Raw genomic sequence first — 22,111 nt, 5'->3', positions numbered from 1 at the left:
ACACATACAGTAGAAAAAGTGCAGTCAATAAATATCATCACGTACAGTAAAGTAAATAGCCTAAACAAAACTGCATTTTGCTGCTAAGAGAAAGACATGTAGTGCGATATGCCATATCATACATCATATTTTCCAAGGTTTTACATGTCATTTTTACATTCCTGTTTCAAATTATACATTTTCAACAGCGATACTTTACCACGTGCAACATGCACGTTGGACATTATAGCTGTACTGTCATTAGTATACCACTGGGTGTAGATATAAGACAGGAAATGGGTTTTGCTCAAGCCTTGCTTCGTGGTGAATGTATTAAAGTTTATGATTCAACTAATTCAATACATTTTTAAAAAGATATAATGATTGAACTGATTGAATAAAAAAAAATGTTTTACTCATAAGTCTAGCAGTAAGTCTAAACTGGAAATAAAAAAATGTGCTTGGTGTGCTCTTATTGTGTCTCGTCTAGGTTAGATAGTAGCCTGACGTAAACCTGAAGTATTTGCTTGCTGTAGTGTCCAAATATTTTATTATAATGTAAAATGTTGCTTAATTCCAGAAGCTAGCTACTGGATATGACGCTCCATATACTCCACAAACGACAGATATAGATAGGGTAGGCTACCCTAAACGATCTAAAAACGGACAGATTAAGCTATACACGTAGTCTCTCAAATTTTTAAATTTGAATCTTCAAAATCTAGATTTTTTTCCTTCTTTTTAAAAAAGTTGTGAAACCACTTTCACAAATATTGTAGCCTAATTGTGAACCAGGTGGACCTACTTTAAATCCGAAACACCATGTCGACTAAATTGTAGTGCAGAGTACAACTAATGCAAGGAACATGTGTGGTCACCTTAGATTTTCACTTGCTTAGAAGACATTGTCCAAATCACCTCTGGCCCATTGCTGACTTGGACATCCCTGAAAATCCTCCACAGTCTGCAGTCCTTTGGGTCTGACGTCATCGCTTCCGCAACCCCCCCACTCCCCTCCACCTCCAGTGTCGGTGGCGTTGCTTCTGCCTACAGAATCCAACATGGAGTAACCAGAGATGGGGCTCGTACGGGGCCATCCTCACCGACATCAACGCACGATTATCAATTACCGCATTTCAGCACTGGACGCGGCGGGATTAAATCGGTGGAGCTATTCCAGGGGGATTTATGCGCTCCTGGATACCCGCGAATAATTTAGGCGAAGTACTGTGAAACGAAAGGGGGGGGGGGGAACAAAAACAATCAACAAAAAACGGTAGGAAAACTCGATTGCTACAGCGTGTGAGAAAAGGTGTGCAGGACGAGGGAAAGTAAAAATGAAGACAACACACTATGTACCCGCTGTGGGATATTATTGTAGGTGAAACGAAAAAATGACAGAAGAAACACACCCAGATGAGTAAGTAGCCTACATAGATGCGGATAAATTGTTTTTATTCCTATTTATGCATAAGGTAACGTAAGTTTCTATGTGCTGTGCTGCTTTTTAAAATGTCACTCGATTGGCATGGGGATGAGAAGTTCAACTTCCATGTTTTCTCTAAGTTGAAAATGCTTTGTTACAATGTAGCCCAATGTCTAGTGGACAGAGGCGCGGGGTGGCTGGGCCCCCTCGCACTCCCCACTGAACGACTAGGCTACTCTTGAGGTAGAGGGAGGGACGAGGGGGAGGGGTTGAATCGGAAACATTTTGTAAAGGGATTTGCGCTGAATAGTTTCTAAAATGTACTATATAGCCTAGCGGGATTTAACGTGCTATTGTGATGGTCATGTTCCCAACAACTTTATATGGCATGTGCTAAACGATTTATTAGCACAAGCACGTAAAAGTAGACACCGTGTGCATTGTGACGTTGAGGGTTAGAAAGACTTTCTTTGTGGAGGACTGATATGCAATATCCGCCATTTCTTTTCTTGAATCGCTCTAATTTGCATACTGTCCTTCATTCATAAAAATACCAATGGCAGAGCCCGATGGGGGTGCGCGTGTCACTGGTTGAGTGACTAAGATCCGTAACCAAATCTTTCGAGGTCAGTTTGACAGATTATTCTACCAGAATTTCTATTGTAGTTGAACTGTCAAATGACTGCAGTCGTCAAATGAAACACAGTTCCGACAATACATGTTTATATAGACACATACCTAAAGCAGTAAATTACTTATGGCATAAACACACCAAAGTAATAATACTATCCATATAAGTCTTTACATAAACTCCTAATTTTGGGCATGGACTGTTGTTTATTGTTATTTTATTTTTTTAACTTAAATAATCAATGTGCCAAACCCTGTAAAATCAGTGATTGTAAATCACACTCCTAGAAATCTTAAAGTGAGAATCATACCCCATGCATATTATAGATTTGTAACACTAGTGCATAGATTGTGCAACAGGTTTGCCATTGATCACAACTTTATATCCCTTTTCCAGTTCTATATCCTAGCAGAAAGATTTGGCAATAGCCCCTGACCTGAAGGATCAGGCTATCTTACTTTGATTTATTGTTCTGTTACACACCCCTGCAGGTAAACACATGACACATATGGTCATGTATAGGGAGATATAATAGTTTGGGCTTGTGAAATATTTACTCAGAAAGTGGCTGGGGACTCCAACACATAACCGTTGACGGAATTGAACAAGATGGAAAGGTGGGCACGTTGAATTTGAAAAATGACTCTTCTTACATGTGTGCACAAAAGGATATGTGGGATGCCTCAAGACCTCAAATGATATCACAAGTTTGAGTACCCTGCAGCAACACGGTAGAGTTACACAACAGAAGCCTTTGTGAATTCCACATACACACAGTCTAAAACTAAGACTGTTGCTATTCATCAGAGTGCAAATAAATTCAGCATTTAGTTTGCCCAAGCTAATCCCATTTTACAAAAGCAACCTGGTTTTAACCTAAGTTTTCTGACCCTGGAATGTAAACTTGGTTCTGAGTCCTGTCCCTGGCCTGGACAAACTGCTGTTTTGGTATAAAAGAGCAATGCTTGATTCACTTTTAACATACATTGGTTTTTGGAATTTTGGAACAGGTTTTTTGGAGGAGAGTTTTCCTCACCAGATACCCAAGAAACGACATCAAAACACATAAAGAAGATTAATGGAGTGGTTCAGTCAATAGCAAGAGCAACCTCCTGGCACAGTCTGGACATAAAGAGAACCTGGGCTTCAAAACCATGGTAGAACTAAAGTTTGCATACAAAAGTCTCCTCTTGCAATGTTCCCCATTGGCACAGAAATGCATTCCATCTATGCCCCCCCCCCCCTCTGAGGGCAGAAGGTGGGGCTGTCGAATGGGTAGTTGTATTGATCAGAGTAATGATGCCCCAGAACCAGCCAACCCTGAGCAGTCAATAGTTCCACAGAGGGGAAAAAATGGAAAATGACATTGAAAAAGGTCAACGTTACTGTCCTTGGCTTCCCAGCTTTGGTGCCCAGGATTGATTACGTATCAGCCCTCCTTTTTTTCAACCCGCCAGGGCTCAGCTGTTCTCAAAATCTTGCAAAGAGGAGACGGTTGTATATTGTCGCAAAATAGGTAGCAGTTTGTCTTGTTCGGTCCCAGTATCTGGAAAGACCATTGTTTGTCCCAGCTTCATGATCTGATAATTAGATTACCTTCCACACGTTTGTGAAACAAATGCCATTACAGTGTGCTATATTTAGCTTTTTGGCATCATACCTTTACAAAAACTACTGCCACCACTCAACTTTAAACCAGTACATTTAAAGCAGTTGTGGCTACTAAATGACAATACCAACATTCATCTCCTACCATAGCATACTTATTTATCTTGCAAAAGGGCTACCTTTTGAAGGTAAGTCACAGGGTAGATTTGTCGTTGTATCTGATGCCCAAATGGCAACAGGACATGGCTAATGGAAGATGGATTTTCGTTACTCCAGCTCAATAGTGGCATCACACAGGTTCTGCATTCTGCCTCTCTATCGACTTTGCCACAGACCTGCTCACGTTTCAGATATCTGTCGACAAGGGACCGCATGCAAAACAGCCCACAAGGTCACCGAGTGCTTTTCCCCCACTTGTTTTGGTTGACTTGGTTAAGAGCACAGTTACTCTCTTTGTGACAAGGGAGGAAACTCATTCAAATGTTTGGCAGAGGAGAAGCGAAACGCCATCTGCTCTAGCTCCCTGCTGAGATGGGGGAACTGAGATCCTACCATTTTGTACGGGGATGATGATGTCATAAGCACGTGTGGACTTTGCATGTGTTATGCCGTAACTGTCAGTACAGACCACCTGAGGCTACAGTGTGCTGGTCTTAGGTCTCAGGGGTAATGCTCAGCAGGGGACTTCCGGCTAGCGGGACCTCCTTGGCGTGAGGTCAGCAGCACTGCAGTTACATTAAGAGTGCATCCATTTGTTTAATGGGTTTTCAATGGTTTGACGTGGATTAGTGATTTTGAATCGCAAGAATGTTTTTGCACTCTCCTTCTTCACACCTACCAGAGGGAAATTGTTTCCGCACAACAGTTTCTGAAAGACAGCACCACAACAAACATCCTTCATCACACTAGCTCTATCATTTCTTCAAGTGGGAGAGATTTGTGTCTGTGCAAACTTTTGATAAAGCAAAAGTCCAGATAAAGTTTTTATTAGATATTCTGAGGGTGTGCTTTGGGGGTTATACAAAGGCAAAGTAACATTAGGGAACTCGACATATTCTGTATTTGCTTCCTACACAAACCACTTGGTGTAAGCCACTTGAGGCAATGCATTTAGATCTTTATCGGAATTACACTTTAGAGTAAAAAGGTTACATTTTGGGGGCTCCTTTCCTTTAATATCAGCACCTCATAACGAATACAGCAGGCAAAGTTAACAAACAGCACTTTAGCAAGTCTTAATTGATATGCAAATGTATGAGATTAAATGAGTCACGGTGTACAGATTTTTCCTCACAAATGTGACATCTTTAAATTCCCCCCTATAAAGTGTATATTTTTGGAAAGTCGGTTTTGGCAGTCCAACAGGGATTCCTCCTCATTCTATAGTAGTATTGGCTGATGAGTGTCTGGTGTATATTAATAAAATGCATTACTGCACTCCATCTGAAATGTAACCACCAGGCATGTGGTCTGTAGCCACAGATTACATGCTTCTCATTTTCTATCCAATTTCAGCTGCCAGCCACACTGTGACATCTTCATTCTGAATTTAGTGTACCTTCCACATGAAGGTTCCCAGAGATATAAACAAGTGCATATATTCTTGCCTGCCATTTGGCTGGAGGCTTTGCTACATCAATGTTAGATATTGAAAGAATTTAGATAACAGGCCATGCATAAGCAGTTTAAGCATTATCACGGTGTTGAAATCATATTCCTTTCCTGTCTATTAAACTTATAAGTGGGGGTGACCCATTGCTCATTGACAGTGTATGCATTAGATGTATGACCAGTTTTGATGAGCTGTGCAAGAGGGGGGGAAAAGAGCTTTGGGAAAATTGATGAGCTGTCCTCAATAGGAGCTGCCAGAAAGGGGGCAAGAGTGAAGGAAAAGGAAAAAGAACTATTGATCACCTCTGTTCCTCTATTCCGAGCGAGGGATGACATCATCCCAGGCATTTCACACCTACCTGCGGGGTTGGGTTTGTACATTGTAAACCTTTGACCTCACCTTTATGAGCCTGACAAAGTTAGGACACCTAGCACACACTCCCGATAAGAAAGAACTCTGGAGCTGAGTAATATCCAACCCACATATTCTGACCTGTGTAAGCCCATCGTGAAAGCCTTGAATGTGCACCACACTCTCTCTGGTTATACAATCCACACACCTTACTGATAGACGGTTCCAGTTGGCTTGAATGGCATCCGGGCCGTGCGAGGCTCCCCGCGACTGAGAATAAGATGGAGGTTTTTCTGATTTCGCTAGCTTAGCTCAGCTCTCGGTCTCTGCGTCTGGCGGTAGTGATGGGGCTCAGGCCACGCTCTCCCCCTTCTGAGGGATGGGGATGGGAGTGTGTGCTGTGTGCCACTGCAGGCTGCCGGCAAATGCGGAATGGCTGCCGGCCGATGACTCATGCTTCACACACACACACACATACATACACACATACACTCTCTCTCTCTCCCTCTCTCCCTCTCTCTCTCTCTCTCTCTCTCTCTCTCTCTCTCTCTCTCTCTCTCTCTCTCTCTCTCTCTCTCTCTCTCTCTCTCTCTCTCTCTCAGACACACACACACACAAGCACCATCTGTTTGTCAAGGAGACTGAATCATACGGTTCGTGGGGAAGCACTTTTGAGCAAACAGCCTGGAATCAGGCAGCGCTGCTTCAACCATGATCAGGATGATTGGGGTGTCGCGTCGACGCGTGCACAACGACGGTCTGTCGACGGAGACCATGAGGAATTTGTGACCGTGGCAAAGGGATGTAGGAGAGATGTCTGATTATAAAAGGCAAGCCTTTGCGTTTTCCTTTTTTTTTTTTTGCTGCCTCTTCTTCAGTTTTTTTTTTCTTCACCATGTCTTCCTGTGTCAACACTGCAATGTCCTCCTTGCTCTTTCACTGTCTGTGTGGATGTTGCTGGAGGGGCTACTCCTCGTGACTGGCTTGGTTAGGATAAGGTTTTGTTTTGGCTGTGGCTGTGGATGAACAAGACGACCGAGGCAATGCCGCCTTTTACAGGCAACGGTTTAGGCGCCTATAAAGCTGTGTTCTCAGGGTCTTTCAATGTGTAATCATAGGTGAGTGCGTGCACTGGCACTCGGTCAGTATTATGAATCATCCATGTGTTGGTCTGTGCTCCGTAGATTCCATAGAAAATGGATCAACCATCCTGCTTGCAAAGGCAAGCCTTCAACATGTTTTTCCTTTAGCAGTATTCGGTTTGCCTTGGCATGTAGTGTGCACGGGGTAGTGATTTTAGAACTGGTAGCCACATACATGCATTGTGTGTGTGTGTGTGTCAGTCATAGAGATGTGGGAGAGGGGTGACCTCTGCAGAGGGAGAGGAATTACTCTCCTATTTAGTAGGTCCTATCATGGCTGCCACATTCCAGGGGTGTCAACAAAACCCAAGCTTATCTTTCTCTGGGGTGGGTGGGTTGTGGAGTCATCCTTCATATGATATTAAATGCTGCCCGTCGGGTTTTTCACTATAAACTGCCCCACTTATTGACACGTAGTACTAATGTGATATGTAATACTGCTGATTTGTACCTGTCTTTGCAGACCCTGCAGTTTGCAGGGTCTGTTTCTGGCTTGTTCCTGTTGTTCCCTCTTATGGCCTGGTTGCTCGTCTGTCAGATAGCATGTGTATGTCTGTGTGTGATTGTGTGTGTGGGAGTGTTGTTGGAGGTGCACCATCCCTAATATACTTTTTTTTCTTTTTTTTTGCAAAGCCAGATGGCCAGTTTACCATGTTAAAAAGCCAAGGACACCCTAGATTTTTCAATCTGTCATTGGTTGGAAACATTTTGATAAAATGGTTAACCTGGTATAGTGAATTACCTACTGATAAATACTATTGTGCATTAAGGTGCAGTATTGTTGGTGTTTATTGTAACAACAATACAAATCCAATGTCGGGTTATGATGGCATATCATTTCTTTGTGGAAAGTCCCTTTCGAAGTGTCCTTTAGAAGAAATATTTGAAAAGACTAGAAATGTCTTTTTTTTCTCTTTAACATTCAACAAATGTGGTTCATTTAGCAGACGCTTTTATCCGAAGCGACTTCCAAGAGAGAGCTTTACAAAAGTGCATAGGTCACTGATCATAAGACCGAGATAGCCCCAAACATTGGGGGTAGCCAAACATGAAGCATACATTGTGAAGAAAACAAGTGCCAAACATCTTGTGAGATGCTGCATCTGGAAGAGCTGACGTTTTGTACCTCACTGCCAAACTTCTCAGTGCTTTCGTATCAAACACTATCATAGAAAACTCCAACACGGCCTGTGATGTAGGTTAGTTCATTTTATGGACTGTTTTAATTAGTGCTAGTTTGTGTCCATTGGAAGATGGCAGAAGGTGAGGGGGTGATGCAGGGAATGTTCACAGTCCATTTTCATAGCACAGATGTACAGTTGACTCATAACGCAAATCTTTTTTCTTTTCTTTTTTTTGGGTTCACAAAGTTCTTCCATCTTGCAGCCTTATGCTAAAAAGTAAATTCCATTTGCATCCGCCATTTTGTTTTTAGTACCTTGTACTTTGTTTACAATGCATAGCAGGTTCACTGTTGTGGCCACCCTTTATGTTACATGGGATGAATGATGGGAACCGTTCTTACTGTAGTGTCTGTACTTTCCATAACAAGTATTAACATCAACAAGCATTTATCACTAGATTCACTTGTGAAAAAGCAACATTATCTGTCCTTCCAAGTTGTATCATGCTGATTCAAATTGGGTCTACCTTCGGTACCTCTAAGCCAAGGGCGAAACCATGGTTTAGACATGGGGGGGGGGGGTCCAAATGAATATCCTTCCCCATATTTTTTCAGGGGTGCAAACTCATCAGGGATGAAAAAGGTGACAAGGATCCAAACCCCCTCGGGGGTCCGGGGCATACTCCTCAGGGAATATATAAAAAAATATATACATAATATATATATATATGCATAGTCAGTGAACACTGAAATGAATTTGAGGATTATAGGTAGCATGACCAAAAAGCTATTGAAGTTTGAAGGTTTGTTTTGAATAAATAATTAATTTTTAATAACTTGAGATGAAAATGAACGAAATAAAGGCAGCATGAATGCATACATCTTTAACAGTTTAACTTTATTTTGACGCTCCTAGTTCATGTTGTTGAGAAGCTATTGACTTTTGAAAAGTGTAATTTGTTGATGGTCCCTAAACATACGCGTTGTTTAGGCATATAGTTAGGCTACGGCGTTATCCCCAAAATAGCATTTCGTGGCAACGAATTAGAATTTCGTGACCACAAATTTCGGAAGTCATGTCTGGTGCCCTGGGAGTCACAGACCCGAAGTATCGGAATGAAAAGCGTGCGTGTTATGTTGACATTGGTTGGCCAAACAACAAGTTTGAAAAAAATATTCATGAAAGTTTGCGTTCCCAGACTAGGCTACTTGGAGGAACCCCTTTGTTTTATTGCAGATCTACACGAATCATACAAATGACCTATTTTGGATAAAAAACTGCACATTTCGCCGAAAGGCGACGAGTTTGCAGTGCACCCGTTTTTGTTGTAGCCTACGTGCATTGCCTAAAATGTATATAGGCCTATGAAAATGTGCACATTGAGAACATAGTTTTAAGGACTACATTGACCATTTGAATTCACATCTAAAGGAATAGTGAAATTTCTCAGAGACAGTGCATTGCAGTGCCTGTATTGTGACCTCGTCATTTTATCAGAAAAACTTTTTTTAACGCTTTTATGAGGCTACTGGTTTACACATTTAGCTAGGTATCAAGTTAATTACTGTCTGAAAAAAAACGCATACGCTTGGCTGCTGGTCAAGTTTTCTCGCTTTTTAGGTAACCTCAAATCCTCCATTAGCCTACTCCTCTCCAACAAGTTAGCTAACGTAACTTTCTTTGCGCTCAACTGACTAACGAAAAAGTTTTAGGTAACCATGACAACGCAGAACGACGCAAGGTGGATCAAAGTGTACAATTAGGAGGGGGGATTCACACACTTATGTTTTTTTTAACAAACGGAAATACATTTAAAATAAATAAGACATAAGACCGATCCATTGACTGGGTTCATAAAAACAGAACATATATTTTACATATTTTCTACTGTATATTGGGGGGGACAGATTGGTATTTGCTCAATATTGGGGGGGACACGACCCCCCCAAAGAATGCGTGGTTATGCCCTTGCTCTAAGTAATTACCTAGACAGGAGAGGTCCAGACTTTGCTCATCATATGAGATGTTTCCTTCTATGCTAACAAATGTATAGCGCCCGAACCCCCGTCATTTGTTCACCAAACAAATTTAATGACTGACTTTGCCATTGTTCTATCTATCTCTCGTTGCAGTGACAGCTACATTGTGCGAGTTAAAGCGGTGGTCATGACCCGGGACGACTCGAGTGGCGGCTGGCTGGCCCAGGACGGGGGTTGCCTCAGTAGGGTGGGCGTCTGCAAGGTGCTGTCGTCGGAGCTGCTGGGCCGGAGCAGCTTCCTCATCTATGGCGAGCGCCTTAAAGACAAACAGGTGAGCCCGCCGATTGCGTGGACGAACAGACGGATCGCGTCACCAGCTGAATGAGAGAGCCCAAATGTGTTTGCGGCCGTGAGAACGGAATCCTTTGTCGAATGTACAGACTTCGACAATGAATTTAGGTCAGATGTCCCCCTTCCGTTGACTCCTATAGCTTTTCCTCTCCTCTTTTGTCTGGTAGTCATTTTCCTGTGATGTGTGTCATCTCCTGTGTCTTCTCTCCTTGGGCTTTGAAGTTGAATCTGAGGGGGCTGCGCTTCACCTCCATGTCCTCTGCATCCATTTCCTCCCAGGTGATTCTGGAATGCTTCCTGAAAAAGGATTTGCTCTACACCAAGGCCACACCCACGTTCCACCACTGGAAGGTGGACAACAAAAAGTGCGGCCTTACGTTCCAGAGCCCGGCCGATGCCCGGGCCTTTGACCGTGGTGTGAGGAAGGCAATGGAGGACCTGACGGAAGGTAAGTGTGTGGGGTGATAAGACATTTTCGTACAAGGGTTGCTCTCCAACAATGTCAATATGACTATCTGTTGTCCTCTGGTCCATTGCTAGTTGGAAACAAGTATTTAAAATGTTACCATTTTACCTCAAGATACCTTTTTATAATGGCCATGGTAGTGAAAGAGCCAAACTGAAACGGTGAGACAGATGTTGTTCTATATGCAATTTCTTTGGTTCCCCAGGATCCACCACCTCTTCTTCAACAATTCAGAATGAGGCGGAATTGGGCGACGACGATGTGTTCACTGTGAGTCTCTTCCATTTTTTCCTAATTTCTCATCTTCGGTCAGAGCTGGAGATGGTCTTTATTGTGTCTGGGAGAATCTGCTCTTTGTTTTAGGGGTCTGGGACGATTTACCCATAGAGATGCATAACCATTTATGGTCGTTGCTGTCTTTCTGTATGAGGTGACATGTTGGAGCTCATGTTTTTTCTTTGGAAAGGCCACCTTTGGCCACCGGTTCAGCATCGTTTTTTTTATTTTTTTATTCATCTCCACTAATAGTCTTGTCTTCTCTTATTTGAAGTGCGTGTGAATGCATCCTCAAAAGTGAGGTCGGTAGTGGTTATTTTAGTTTTGAGGCCCTTGCCTGTTTGGGAATGAAACGGCTCTTTGTTTTTGAGCAGAGATGGCTGATATGATAGTAACAGGCGGCGGTGGGGGCGACGGGGGTATGAGAAGGGAAGGGGAGGGGGGGGGTGTATCCTGTAGTGTTTTGACCAGACTCTTCTCCCTCCACTGCTTGGCATTTGGTTTTGTCGCCGTCACAGGAGATGAGGAGCAGCAGGCGGGGGTCGCAAGGTCTCTTCCTGCACCCCCCCTCCCATCTCTGGCTCCCCAACACCACCCCCTGTAAAACTATCATTAGCAGCTGCTTCCTAGCAAACTGCCTCTGTGATTTAACACCGGGGGAAACGGGAGGGGTGGAAGGGGGGGGGGGGTGAAAGAAAGAGAGAGAAGGGAAAGCCTTGTGTTGTCTCTCATTCTATCCCAGTTCAGTCTGGAAGTGCTGTCTGTGGGGTTTGGCCATGGTTTGAGCAGAGAGGGTTTGGTGTGTGTGAGTGTCTGTCTGATGCTTCTTTCAGCTGTGTTTTGACTCCTACCATGGTGGATTTCTGCAGATGCTAGTTCTTGTTAGCCAGCGATTGGATATAGACAGAGCATGTTTTAATGTAATCTGTTTCAGAGCTACAGCTGTAGTTAGGCAGTAATGCCACAAATTGTTCAGCTGAGGGACTCCACAAAGTGTGCGAGCTAGAGGAAAGAAATGGCCTAGTGTTTTGTTTCTTGCTACTTTTGCTTTTGGATAATAATTGACACTGCAGCTAAACTGGCCACTAATTACCTCACCTGAGAGAAGATAATTTCATTACTACACTTTGGAGCCTTTGGGACGTCATTTTGTCACACTCACACACACGGCCCCACACAGATATTCGAAGGTGCTAATTTAAGTGGGTCATTTAGAAACTCAGTGCCATCCAAATCTAAAGCTGCGGTTACTCATGTGCTTACCTTTAAGCCAGTCCTAACCATCTACTGGTTTGGTACTCCTATAGAATTCAGTTTCTTCCCAGTGAAATTGTCCCTCTCCTTCCTACCCACCAATATGTTTACCAAAGGCAGTCACCAGCTTCAACCAATCATTTGCCCATACTTTCCTTCAGCAACGGTTCCACTGCCTTCCCATTGACAAGGAAAGCACAGACGGTTCGCCTTCCATCGGCAGACCAGATACATCTGTCCGGCACAGTGAAAAAGGGGGTGACATTCCTCTACATTCTCCATTTCTGCAACTGTGCCGAGTGTTGCTGTTACATCACACTTTTGAATAGGCCTAATTTCCCAGGGAGGAGAGGAGAGACGTACATGAGTCATAGTGGTGCATCCGCAGTGTGGAGCCTGAGCCTGGCAGCCTCCGAACCACTGCTACATGACCCACTGTACTCACTCAGCCCACACAAGCGCTAGCTAGCGAACATGCTAACACTTAACTTTGAAGTGCCGTAGCCCGGGAAGAGCAAAGCACTGTAGATCCTGCGGTATTGCAGAAGACTCTGCATGTGATGAGAATTTGTAACCAGCCTCGACGCTACCAGGAACCACAATGCTGGAAGAGCTGACTTCAGTTCTCATCTTGTCGTTGCTAATTGTTTTTTTGCGTGGGGTTCAGATGTTTTGTTATAATCAGAACCATCGTGATGTGATGGCGAGATGCCTTGAGTGAAGTAATTCTGAGACAGATTGAGCCTAGTGGATGATGGATGTGTTGTAAATGTCTGGTTGGAAGCCATTGCTCAACCATGTTGCAGAAAGGACCGAAAATCTCAAAGAGGGAAAACAAAAATACATTATTGTCTCAAGTACCCCATGACTTAAAGCTGCAGTAGGTAATATTATCTAGAATAAATTCAAATATGAGAAACAGCCCCCGCAATTCTTTCTGAACTTCCGCACTCTCCTCCAGCTCGAGTGTAATTGACAGTGGTTTCATAACATAAGCCAAGGAATAAAAGCTGCCTCACAGAAGGTGATTAGCTGGAACAGGATTGCTGGGATGTAATTGGCTGGATAGTAGCCGTCCGCTCTAAAATGAGAAATGGACATTCCACTGACACTGAGCTGTCTGTGTTGCTAAACAACTCTTAAGAGGGCCTAGTTTGCTCACACAACATGTTGATAGGGGACACTTTCTTTTTTTTTTCATTGTACCCATTTTACCTTTAAAGATACCAGAGTGAGTGTGGCATTTCAATACTACTCTAATAATATATCATACATTTCCCTTCTACGGACTGTGAAGGCCTTCCACTGTAACTCATGTGTTACCTACATCCTAAATCTGATGGGAAGCCCAGGTCTCGCACTCGTTTCCCTTTTTGGTTCTTTTTTTCTACCCTCCCTACCCTTCTGATGGCGATGGCTTCAAAGAGAGAGAGAGAGAAAAAAAGGCCTAGCGTGTCGTTTCCACAGGATGTCCAGGCCGGGGGAAGAGGGCCGTCAGTAATCTGTCACTGCCTGCCTGTTTACATAGCTGGCCCTACTTAGAAAAAGGCAGGTCTGCTCAGGGGAACGTGGCTAATTCCCCTCTGTTGCTGATCTCTCTCTCGCTCCCTCTCTCTTTTTTATTTTGGAGCCGAGCTGCATTCCCTTATGGGCCTCCGAGGCAGCCTGGAACGGGGGTGGGGGGGTCACTTGTAGGAGATAGGATCCATCTTTGGGAAGAGGGAGAAAATGCCAGAGGGACACATCCCAAGCCCAGAGGAGGAAGACCGAGGACAAATGGACAAGTGACCTTTACCCTCATCCACCCACCCCAAGGAGCTAGAACAATATTAGTCAAGAGTAAATAAGGCACTCCCAGGGATGATGCAATGCTTCCTCTTCTTTGGAAGGTCCTCGGTGACTTGGGGAAATTTGGACCGATTCTTGGAATGACTCCTTACGATCTTGACGATGTAGAATGGGATAAGGGAAGGAGTGGGGGTTTTGATGAGAGAGAGGCTTCAAAAACCTCCCCCTTGCACCTTCTAGGTCTAGGAGGTGCCTGGTTCTACCATTTGCGCATTGGGGTCTGTGTGAATGGGCTGGTGAGCGGACTGTGTGTCCACTGTATGTGTGGAGGGGGGGCCAGGAGGTCGTTTTAGAATCGGCAGCTGCAGCGAGTTCCATTCCTGTGTCTGGTCTGGTCTGGAGGCTAAATTGATAATTAGCTCAGCCACAAATATACCCCCACCCCCAAACTACCCAGCCACAGCAATCATACTCAGAACAGGATCACACTCATGCACAAATATATCCCTTATGCATGCATTTAAGGACACACATACACACACACACACACACACACACCGCCCTAGCCTTTTGGCTATTTCCTGTGTTGGAGGGCAATGTGAATAGTACTGGGGCTGTGTGTGCATGCTGTGTGTATGTGTGTGTGTGCGGGGGCAATGGTGGCGTTACTCTGTAATTATCTCAATGGCACCGCCCCCCCTCCCCCCGCTCTCCACCAGATGCAGCCCCCGCTGCCTTTATCTCCAGCCTTAATTCCCTTCCATTCACTTCCCAAGCCCAGCGATGATGAAAATCTCCAAACACTGCTGAGGTATGCCTTTGAAATCCGAGGCGCGTTACACATCTTCCCCAATCAACACGCCTGGTGGACTTCCGTGGCTTTTGTGATGAACATGGGCAATTTAGCCTATTTGCATTCCTTTCGCCTCGTGCTATTAGGAGTTCTCTGGAGCATTGCATTTTCCCTCTGCCCATCCCCCCCCCCCCCCCCCCCCCCCTTCCCCACTCGCCCCCGTTCTCAAAGCCTGCCGTGAAGTAAATATCTGCACGGGTCTGTGTTTGTAATCATCTCCATCGGACAAGGGGCCCCAGCTAGCCTCAGAAGCACTTTTTTTCCCCCTTTCTTCTCCATCCTTAACCAAGCTCTTGGCAGTGTGCAACGGAGAGACGCCGTTTTTATTTTAGGCCTCTATAACTTAAGGCCGTCCAATCCGCTCGCGTCCAACTCTCTTATGGCCTATCTCATGAGAACGCGACGTGGAGGCATCGAGGGCTGCCTTCTACCACTGGTGTGTAACGCAGCCCATGGGCGGCGCACTCTTTGGAAAGTGCAGTGTTGTGGTGAGGCCGAGTTAGCTCTACAAAGTCACCCCCCACCCCACCCCCCCCCCTCCCCAACACACACACACTCGCAAACACACATGAAAGCGGTGCCCCGCGTCGGCTGGTGACGCAATCGACCGCACTTCTGGTCTCGTTCGACGCTCGAAGGCTGAAAGTCGTAAGCTTAGCTGGAATTCATTTAACCTACCCTCAATAAAGGAAACTTCAGAAAGTTTTTTTTTTTTTACCACTCTTTTGTCCTTGAAGGCATTCTATTATTTTTAGTTTTTGCTTGAGCGTTGGTTAATTGCATACAGGAGTTGGGGTATTTGAATCGTTGCCATACCATGCTCTTACCTTAGTCACAGCCCATTGAGTGCGTTCCGTAAGCAGGTTGGTCTCTGTATGACAAAGCACAATGGAAGGTAGGATCTCAACCCCATTGGGGTGACGTGATCTCACAATCTTCCACGTTCCTGGGAAAAGCATTGCTCACCTCGATGCATCTTTTTACCTAGTCTTGTCCGCCTGTATTCAACGGCGACCGGTAATAACCTTGTAATCACATCATAACAGTCGGTAGAGTTTCAGGGCCCAATTTCTGTTCAGACTACCATAGTGTCATTAGCTGATTAACTCTACCAGTGTGCTTTTGGTATCTTGATAACACTTTAGTCAGGTGAATGTGTAGCTAAATCTTATGGAACGAATCGTGACCAGCAAGAACCGAAATAAGGGAAATTCAAGTTGCTAGTTTTCTAGCAGAGATTGGTTTCCCCAATGCAGTCTTCGATGAATGCGGTGACACAGTTTTGAAAGGGGTCCTCTGCTTTGTCTCCTCCAGAATGCCACTGACAGCTCCTCCAACTCGTCCCAGAAGAAGGAGCCTCCCATGCAGACCCTGGCACCGCCCAGCTTCTGTGAGCCGCGCAGGCACCACTGCATCCTGGGACATTTCTACGACCAGCACAGACCACAGGACCACTACTTTCTAGATCAGGCAAGTGCCTTAAAGGAAATAAACAGACAATATTCTGGGGACGACCCATCCCAGTGTCACTGTTAAGGGCGCATGTCGAAATACTCATGTTTGGATTTGATCCGACCTCCACAGCCCATGTTCACTCGTCACGTCAGCTTCCAAGAGGAGGAGGAGATCGTCCGCATCAACCCCCGCGAGCGCACCTGGCTGACAGGCTACGAGGACTACCGGCACGCCACCGCCACGCGCGACAAGCTCATCCAGCCAGAGGACGCCTACGTGCACTTTGCGAAAAGCGAGGCGCCCAAACACGACTACGCCTACCCCTACCCCCTGGGCTGCGACCCGCAGCACGTCCGCGACGCCAAGTCCGGCTGCGCGGAACGCACCGGCAACCCGAGGGCGGTGATAACGGCCCAGCCCCGCGCCCTGCAGCCCAAGGGGAAGCGGCGGAAGGAGGACGGCGAGCGCTCGCGCTGCGTCTACTGCCGGGACATGTTCAACCATGAGGAGAACGGGCGCGGGCGCTGCCAGGAGGCGCCCGATCCCATCCAGACGTGCATCCACCGGGTCAGCTTCATGTGGTGTGCAGACAGCCTGCTCTACCACTGTATGTCGGACCCGGAGGGTGACTACTCGGACCCGTGCTCGTGCGACACCAGCGACGAGCGCTTCTGCCTCCGCTGGTTGGCGCTGGTGGGGCTGTCGCTGCTGGCCCCATGCATGTGCTGCTACGGCCCCCTGCGCGCCTGCTACCGCTGCGGGGTGGCGTGCCACTGCTGCGGTGGGAAGCACAAAGCTGTCGGTTGAGACCCGGCCACGCTCCAGTTGGTGGTCGGGACAGAGCAGAGGGAGCAAAGACTCAAGGGAGGGACCGGAAGAGGGGGGCCCTATATGCTTTTGTTTTTCCGTATTTTGTTTTTTTTTGTTGTTGTTTCGTCTTCTCGCCAAATTCCAGATGGGAAAACAATTGGCTCATCAAGTTATTTTCTAAATGGACGTTTTCCTTTTGGTGGAAAGAAAGAAGAAGGAGAAAAAAAAGGTTCCCATTGTTATTTTTGTTTGTTTTTGTTTTCTGTCCTTGTGCTATAGGGGTACCCTACGGCTTCCACGTCTTGCATTACAAAGACTAAAACAATGAATATTCATTTATATATAAATATATATAAACAGGTACTTTATATTTTTACACTCATGTGTTTTAGAAGGCTTGAATATTTCTTTTTCTCAGTGTTGCGTGAGGTCAGAGTAAGCGTTTTTTGACGGTGGCTCTGCTTTCCCTCACCATGGCTTACCAATCGAAGATCAAGCTGGTTCCTTCATGTTAATAGAGGCACTTAAATCAACTGTGATCATGCCCCTCTCCCTATCCCCCCCCCTGCAACCTGTCAGCCAATGAAACAAAAGAAAGGAAAACTTTAACTGACCTCAGACCAGAGTTTTTTTATCAGGGTTCAATGACCCTGACCAAAAATATTTTATAAATTCTCTTAATTGCAGATAAATGAGAGGACGAGGTTCAATGAATACAAAGCTGCTTGATAAATCAATCAGAACAAAGAACACAAAAACAACATGACGTGATACTTGAGGATTGGATAAGGAAATACTGCTTCAGACACTTCATCTTTAGAGTAGTAGAGTGAGTGAGTGTGTTAGTGTGTGTGTGTGCTTTGCACATGTGTGAGAATCAGTGTCACATGCATACACTTGCATGTGCAAGTATATGTGTTACTTCCTGTCTGTGAAAAGAGAATGAAAAGAGGATGGGCAACAATGTATCTCAAAATACTATTGTTGTGACTTTTACGAAAGCCAAAACAAAAAAATGCGGTGCAGCAATTATGTATAGAATCTAGCTATTCAGTGACTTAGGAAGAGAAAAAAACATTTCAATCAGCCTTTTTTTTTTTACAATGTAGGAAAAGAAGCAAGGTGACTTTTTCCAAATTTGGTTAATGTAATGTTTTACATGTTTAATATTCTTTGAAATAGTTTTATTTATCTCCTTGCTAAATTGAGACACCAGCCTAAGGGACGGAGGAATTATTGTGAGTCAAGTGTCCCGTTGTAAACACAGCCAGGAGGAAACTACGAGATTTTGTCGCATTTGAGATGGATGTCGTCCACTCTACAGTGTCTACGGTGCTTTTGCATTTATTTAATTTTGTTTGTCTTTCAAAGGATACTCGACCACGCTAACTATCAGGGAATTGCTATTAAACTTCAGTCAACTTAAGCTTGAGAGAAACCAACACTTGAACCTGGTTGCTCAGCTCCCTCCCCCCATTCCTTAAAGAACAAAAGTGTCGATAAAGAGTGCCCCAAAGTGCCAGCCCCATTCAGGCTTAGAATTAAAGTTTTGGACACAAGGGATCCAGTAAAAGTGTCCCAGGGCCAGTACTTGGAGGCTCTCTGTTTGCACTGAAAAAAAAAGTGGTTCATCCATGTCTACAGTTTTATTACCTTCAACCCCATCATGGTTTTTTTGTCTCATTATTACATTACAACTTGTTGCAGGAGGAGCCTGACGTTTGTCCAATGAAGTCATCAGTCAGGAAGACGGTGGCACAAATGTATGCTTGAATCGACATAATGCTTCTACCAAGACATGTATGCATGTGCGTGTGTAAGTTCCTGTGCGATTGGAAAGTATGCATGTATGTTTAGCGGAAACAAAAACCAGCCTCAAATTGATACCACCCTGTAACCTTACCCTTAATGGGAGGAACCTTTAAGGTATATCTTTCTCTGTAAAAGCACAACACTAATCAGAAAAAAACAACAACTTATGAATAATGCGCAAATTGCTGTGAAGTGCCCGACCTTGATTTGCATTCAGTGTGGTAGACAGACATCTCTTTACTGTATATTGCAGCCATAGGTAAACTGATCATAACCGTCCACCTACCAAGCTATGTCTGCAATTGTATGGGTTGTGTGACTAAAGTTGCGGGGTCTGTATTAAAAGCTGTTGTTGTGTCCATGTATTTGTCTTTCCGTCCCCACCACCACCCCCTTCTATCCCCCATCTCTCTACTGTATGTTCCTGTTTGTCAAGCTTCGCAATACTGTTGCCATTCATTGTAGAGAAGATCCAAGTTTTATTTTTCTATCTGTGGTAAGAAAAGTTAACCAAAAGCAGTTTGTCTGTTTGGTGCAGTGTCTAGCTCCTGCACACATTTAACTATTAAAGGAAAGTGCCTGAAGCATCCTCTTCATTTATGTCCTCATGTATACTTCAAAATAATAATTACCATGTAAAAAAACTGTTGAATGGATTGGTTTCTCAGTTTTTGTTTGTTAGTTTGTTTGTTTTTTACAATATGCATTTTTACCTCTGTAAAAAAGCAAAAAATATATATAAAGTGTATTATGTACATTTTAAGTTCTATTTTTTTATTGTTCCTAATATGACGAACGCGACTCTTGCTTTTAAAAACAAAAAATGAGAAAAGAGACATTGAGATCTGTACAAATCCCAATACATCATATGGAAACTAACCAAAGCATGGCTTGGATAATGCGTACTTTCCACTGTACTCTGTGTGTGTGTGTGTATGTGCAATTGTGAGTTTTTTACCCATGTCCTCATTTTCGCTGACAAGGGTTTAAGATGAACCACACAGGAGCTTCTCAAACATATAGGTTTGTGGCTTTCATAAAGAACTTTTGGTCTTGGCTTTAGGCATGACTCCCAATGTAGTAGGCTAGTTTCCCATTCCTCCTTTTGTGAGAGAGAGGGAGGGAGGGGGGGCGGCGGTTTGGGTGCTGATCGACCTTGTGCTGCTCGCTCCCCGCTTCATCCTTCTGTGAAAGGGTAATCCATACATGGGGCAGGGCATGGCCTACAGGGTTGTGTGTGTGCTCTCTGTATACCGGTGTGTGAGAGTGAGAGAGAGAGAGACAGAGAGAGAGACAGAGAGAGAGAGAGAGACAGAGAGAGAGAAGCCAGATCCTGTCTTTGCTCCAGAGACTTTTTTCCCCCTTATCTGTCAAGACTGAAATATGTGTTGGGAGCTCGAAGGGGTTCATGGGGCCGTAATAGTGCAAGCAGCCCGAAAATCTATGGAAGACACAAGGTTATTTTGCTGGTTATGAGTCTGGATATGCATATTGAAGAGAGGAAAAAAAGAATGCCCCTTAAGGGCCTGGGCGTCTGTGGAAATGAGGAACTGCAAATAGTATCAAACTACAAAACATGTGCAAACATTTAAGGCATACTTTCTTCTAATGAGGTCACTTATTTCTTTCCTTTCTTTGAATAGGGGTTTGAAGAAAGGGAAACCAACACTAATACTGTTGCTTCCCACAGACAAGTAGACCTACTCTATGGAAACAAACCACTTAACGATATACCCAACAAAACATTGAACTATCATTTATGAACTGACATTTTTAATGAATTATATTAGATATAGTTACTCGAATATTGCCCTACATCATGATCATTGGGTGACAGCCAATTTTCTGCCTGTTGAGTGTTCAAGTCAAGCAGTCAACAGGTATTTTATGTGTCATATAATCTTAAATTAAATGCATGAAACAAAAAACTATAGATATATGTACCGGCGTATTCATGAAACCCAAATGTATAGCAACCTTTTTTTTATTTAGCTAAATTTGAGTCATTTAGCTGCTGCTAAATGCTCTTATCCAGAGCGACTTACAATAAGTACAGAGACATTCTCCAGAGGCAAGTAGGGTAAAGTGCCTTGCCCAAGGACACAACATAATTTTTCACAGCCAGGAATCGAACTGGCAACCTTCTGATTAATAGCCCGATTCTTTAATCGCTCAGCCATCTGACCCATTGACAACTTGATACACAACAAGCACACAATGAGATTAGTTTTAGGTCTTGATTGCTTCGTTATTGGTTCGAGTTTTCTGTGCAATTAAAGCTAGCCTATTAGCCATTTTGTGAAGCACACAAATGAAAATGACTGCCATTTGAAGACAAATCATGCTTCACAAGTTTCAGTCCACCCTTAAAGTCCTACCACAACGAGGTTGCATACAATAACAGTGCATCGGATTTCGTACACCTTGACCTGAGTCTGAGGTTGACAACAGAGAAGGGTGAGAACCAAGCCTGTCGTATATCATGCATGACCTTAGATGAGCCTGGTGCCAGAGTCCTATCATAGCTCTCATTCTGACCTGCTAGGCTTCAGTAAATAGACAGGTGTCTCTTGACCGACTCCTGTCATGAACGTTCAGTCACTGTGCGAAACTGGACACATGACCTCCACCTCGACACAAGGAACGTCATCTGGCGTGTAAGTGAAATTGCCAGTGGGAATTGGTTCCAAAATGCATATATTTCTGTATTGTTACTGAATTCCCCAGAGGGTTCATGTTAGTTTATCTGCCAAACATGAATCAACCCCAAATGAAGACGACAGACCTGCAACCATATCATAGGTGTATTTTGATCCTCAGTGACAATAACAGTATCCCTAACAAGAATAAGGCGTAGGTGTCGCCATCGGTTTAGTAAATCTTGATACTTCCTGTCAGTGAACAATCCCCCCTCCCCCCACGTGGACCCATCCTTCCACCGGTGTTCACCACAGGAGCCAAAATGGTGGCCACACCCCTGGCTCCAGTCCCATCCCCTCCGTGCTTGCCAGGGAGCGCCAAGCTTTATTTGTGTACCGTTTCCTCATTGGTGGGAACATTGCAGGACACGCATCAGGATGTTATTGAGCGCATAAGACAACAGAGACAGGGGCTCTGCTTCCTCCAATGGGTGGGGGGCAACAGAAGGGTTCCCACACTAAGCAGGAGTAGGAGGAAAGAGACGAGTGCGGTGG

At 44.5% G+C, this 22,111-nt stretch overlaps 1 protein-coding gene across 1 annotated transcript; it reads left to right on the top strand.

The window, feature by feature from the left end:
- The first annotated feature begins 1,021 nt into the window (after positions 1-1,021).
- On the top strand, positions 1,022-19,501 carry spred2a (sprouty related EVH1 domain containing 2a). The gene is made up of 6 exons (XM_084686009.1): positions 1,022-1,399; positions 10,006-10,183; positions 10,483-10,651; positions 10,875-10,939; positions 16,155-16,310; positions 16,425-19,501. The coding sequence occupies exons 1-6, from the start codon at positions 1,374-1,376 to the stop codon at positions 17,100-17,102; spliced, it is 1,272 nt and encodes a 423-aa protein (XP_084542135.1). The 5' UTR covers positions 1,022-1,373; the 3' UTR covers positions 17,103-19,501.
- Positions 19,502-22,111: the final 2,610 nt, after the last annotated feature.

The sequence above is a fragment of the Hypomesus nipponensis genome, chromosome 21 (assembly GCF_054491055.1).
Source record: "Hypomesus nipponensis isolate SF chromosome 21, ASM5449105v1, whole genome shotgun sequence".
NCBI lineage: Eukaryota > Metazoa > Chordata > Actinopteri > Osmeriformes > Osmeridae > Hypomesus > Hypomesus nipponensis.
Note: the sequence above shows the minus strand (reverse complement) of the source record. Positions and strands in the feature narration are given on the sequence as shown.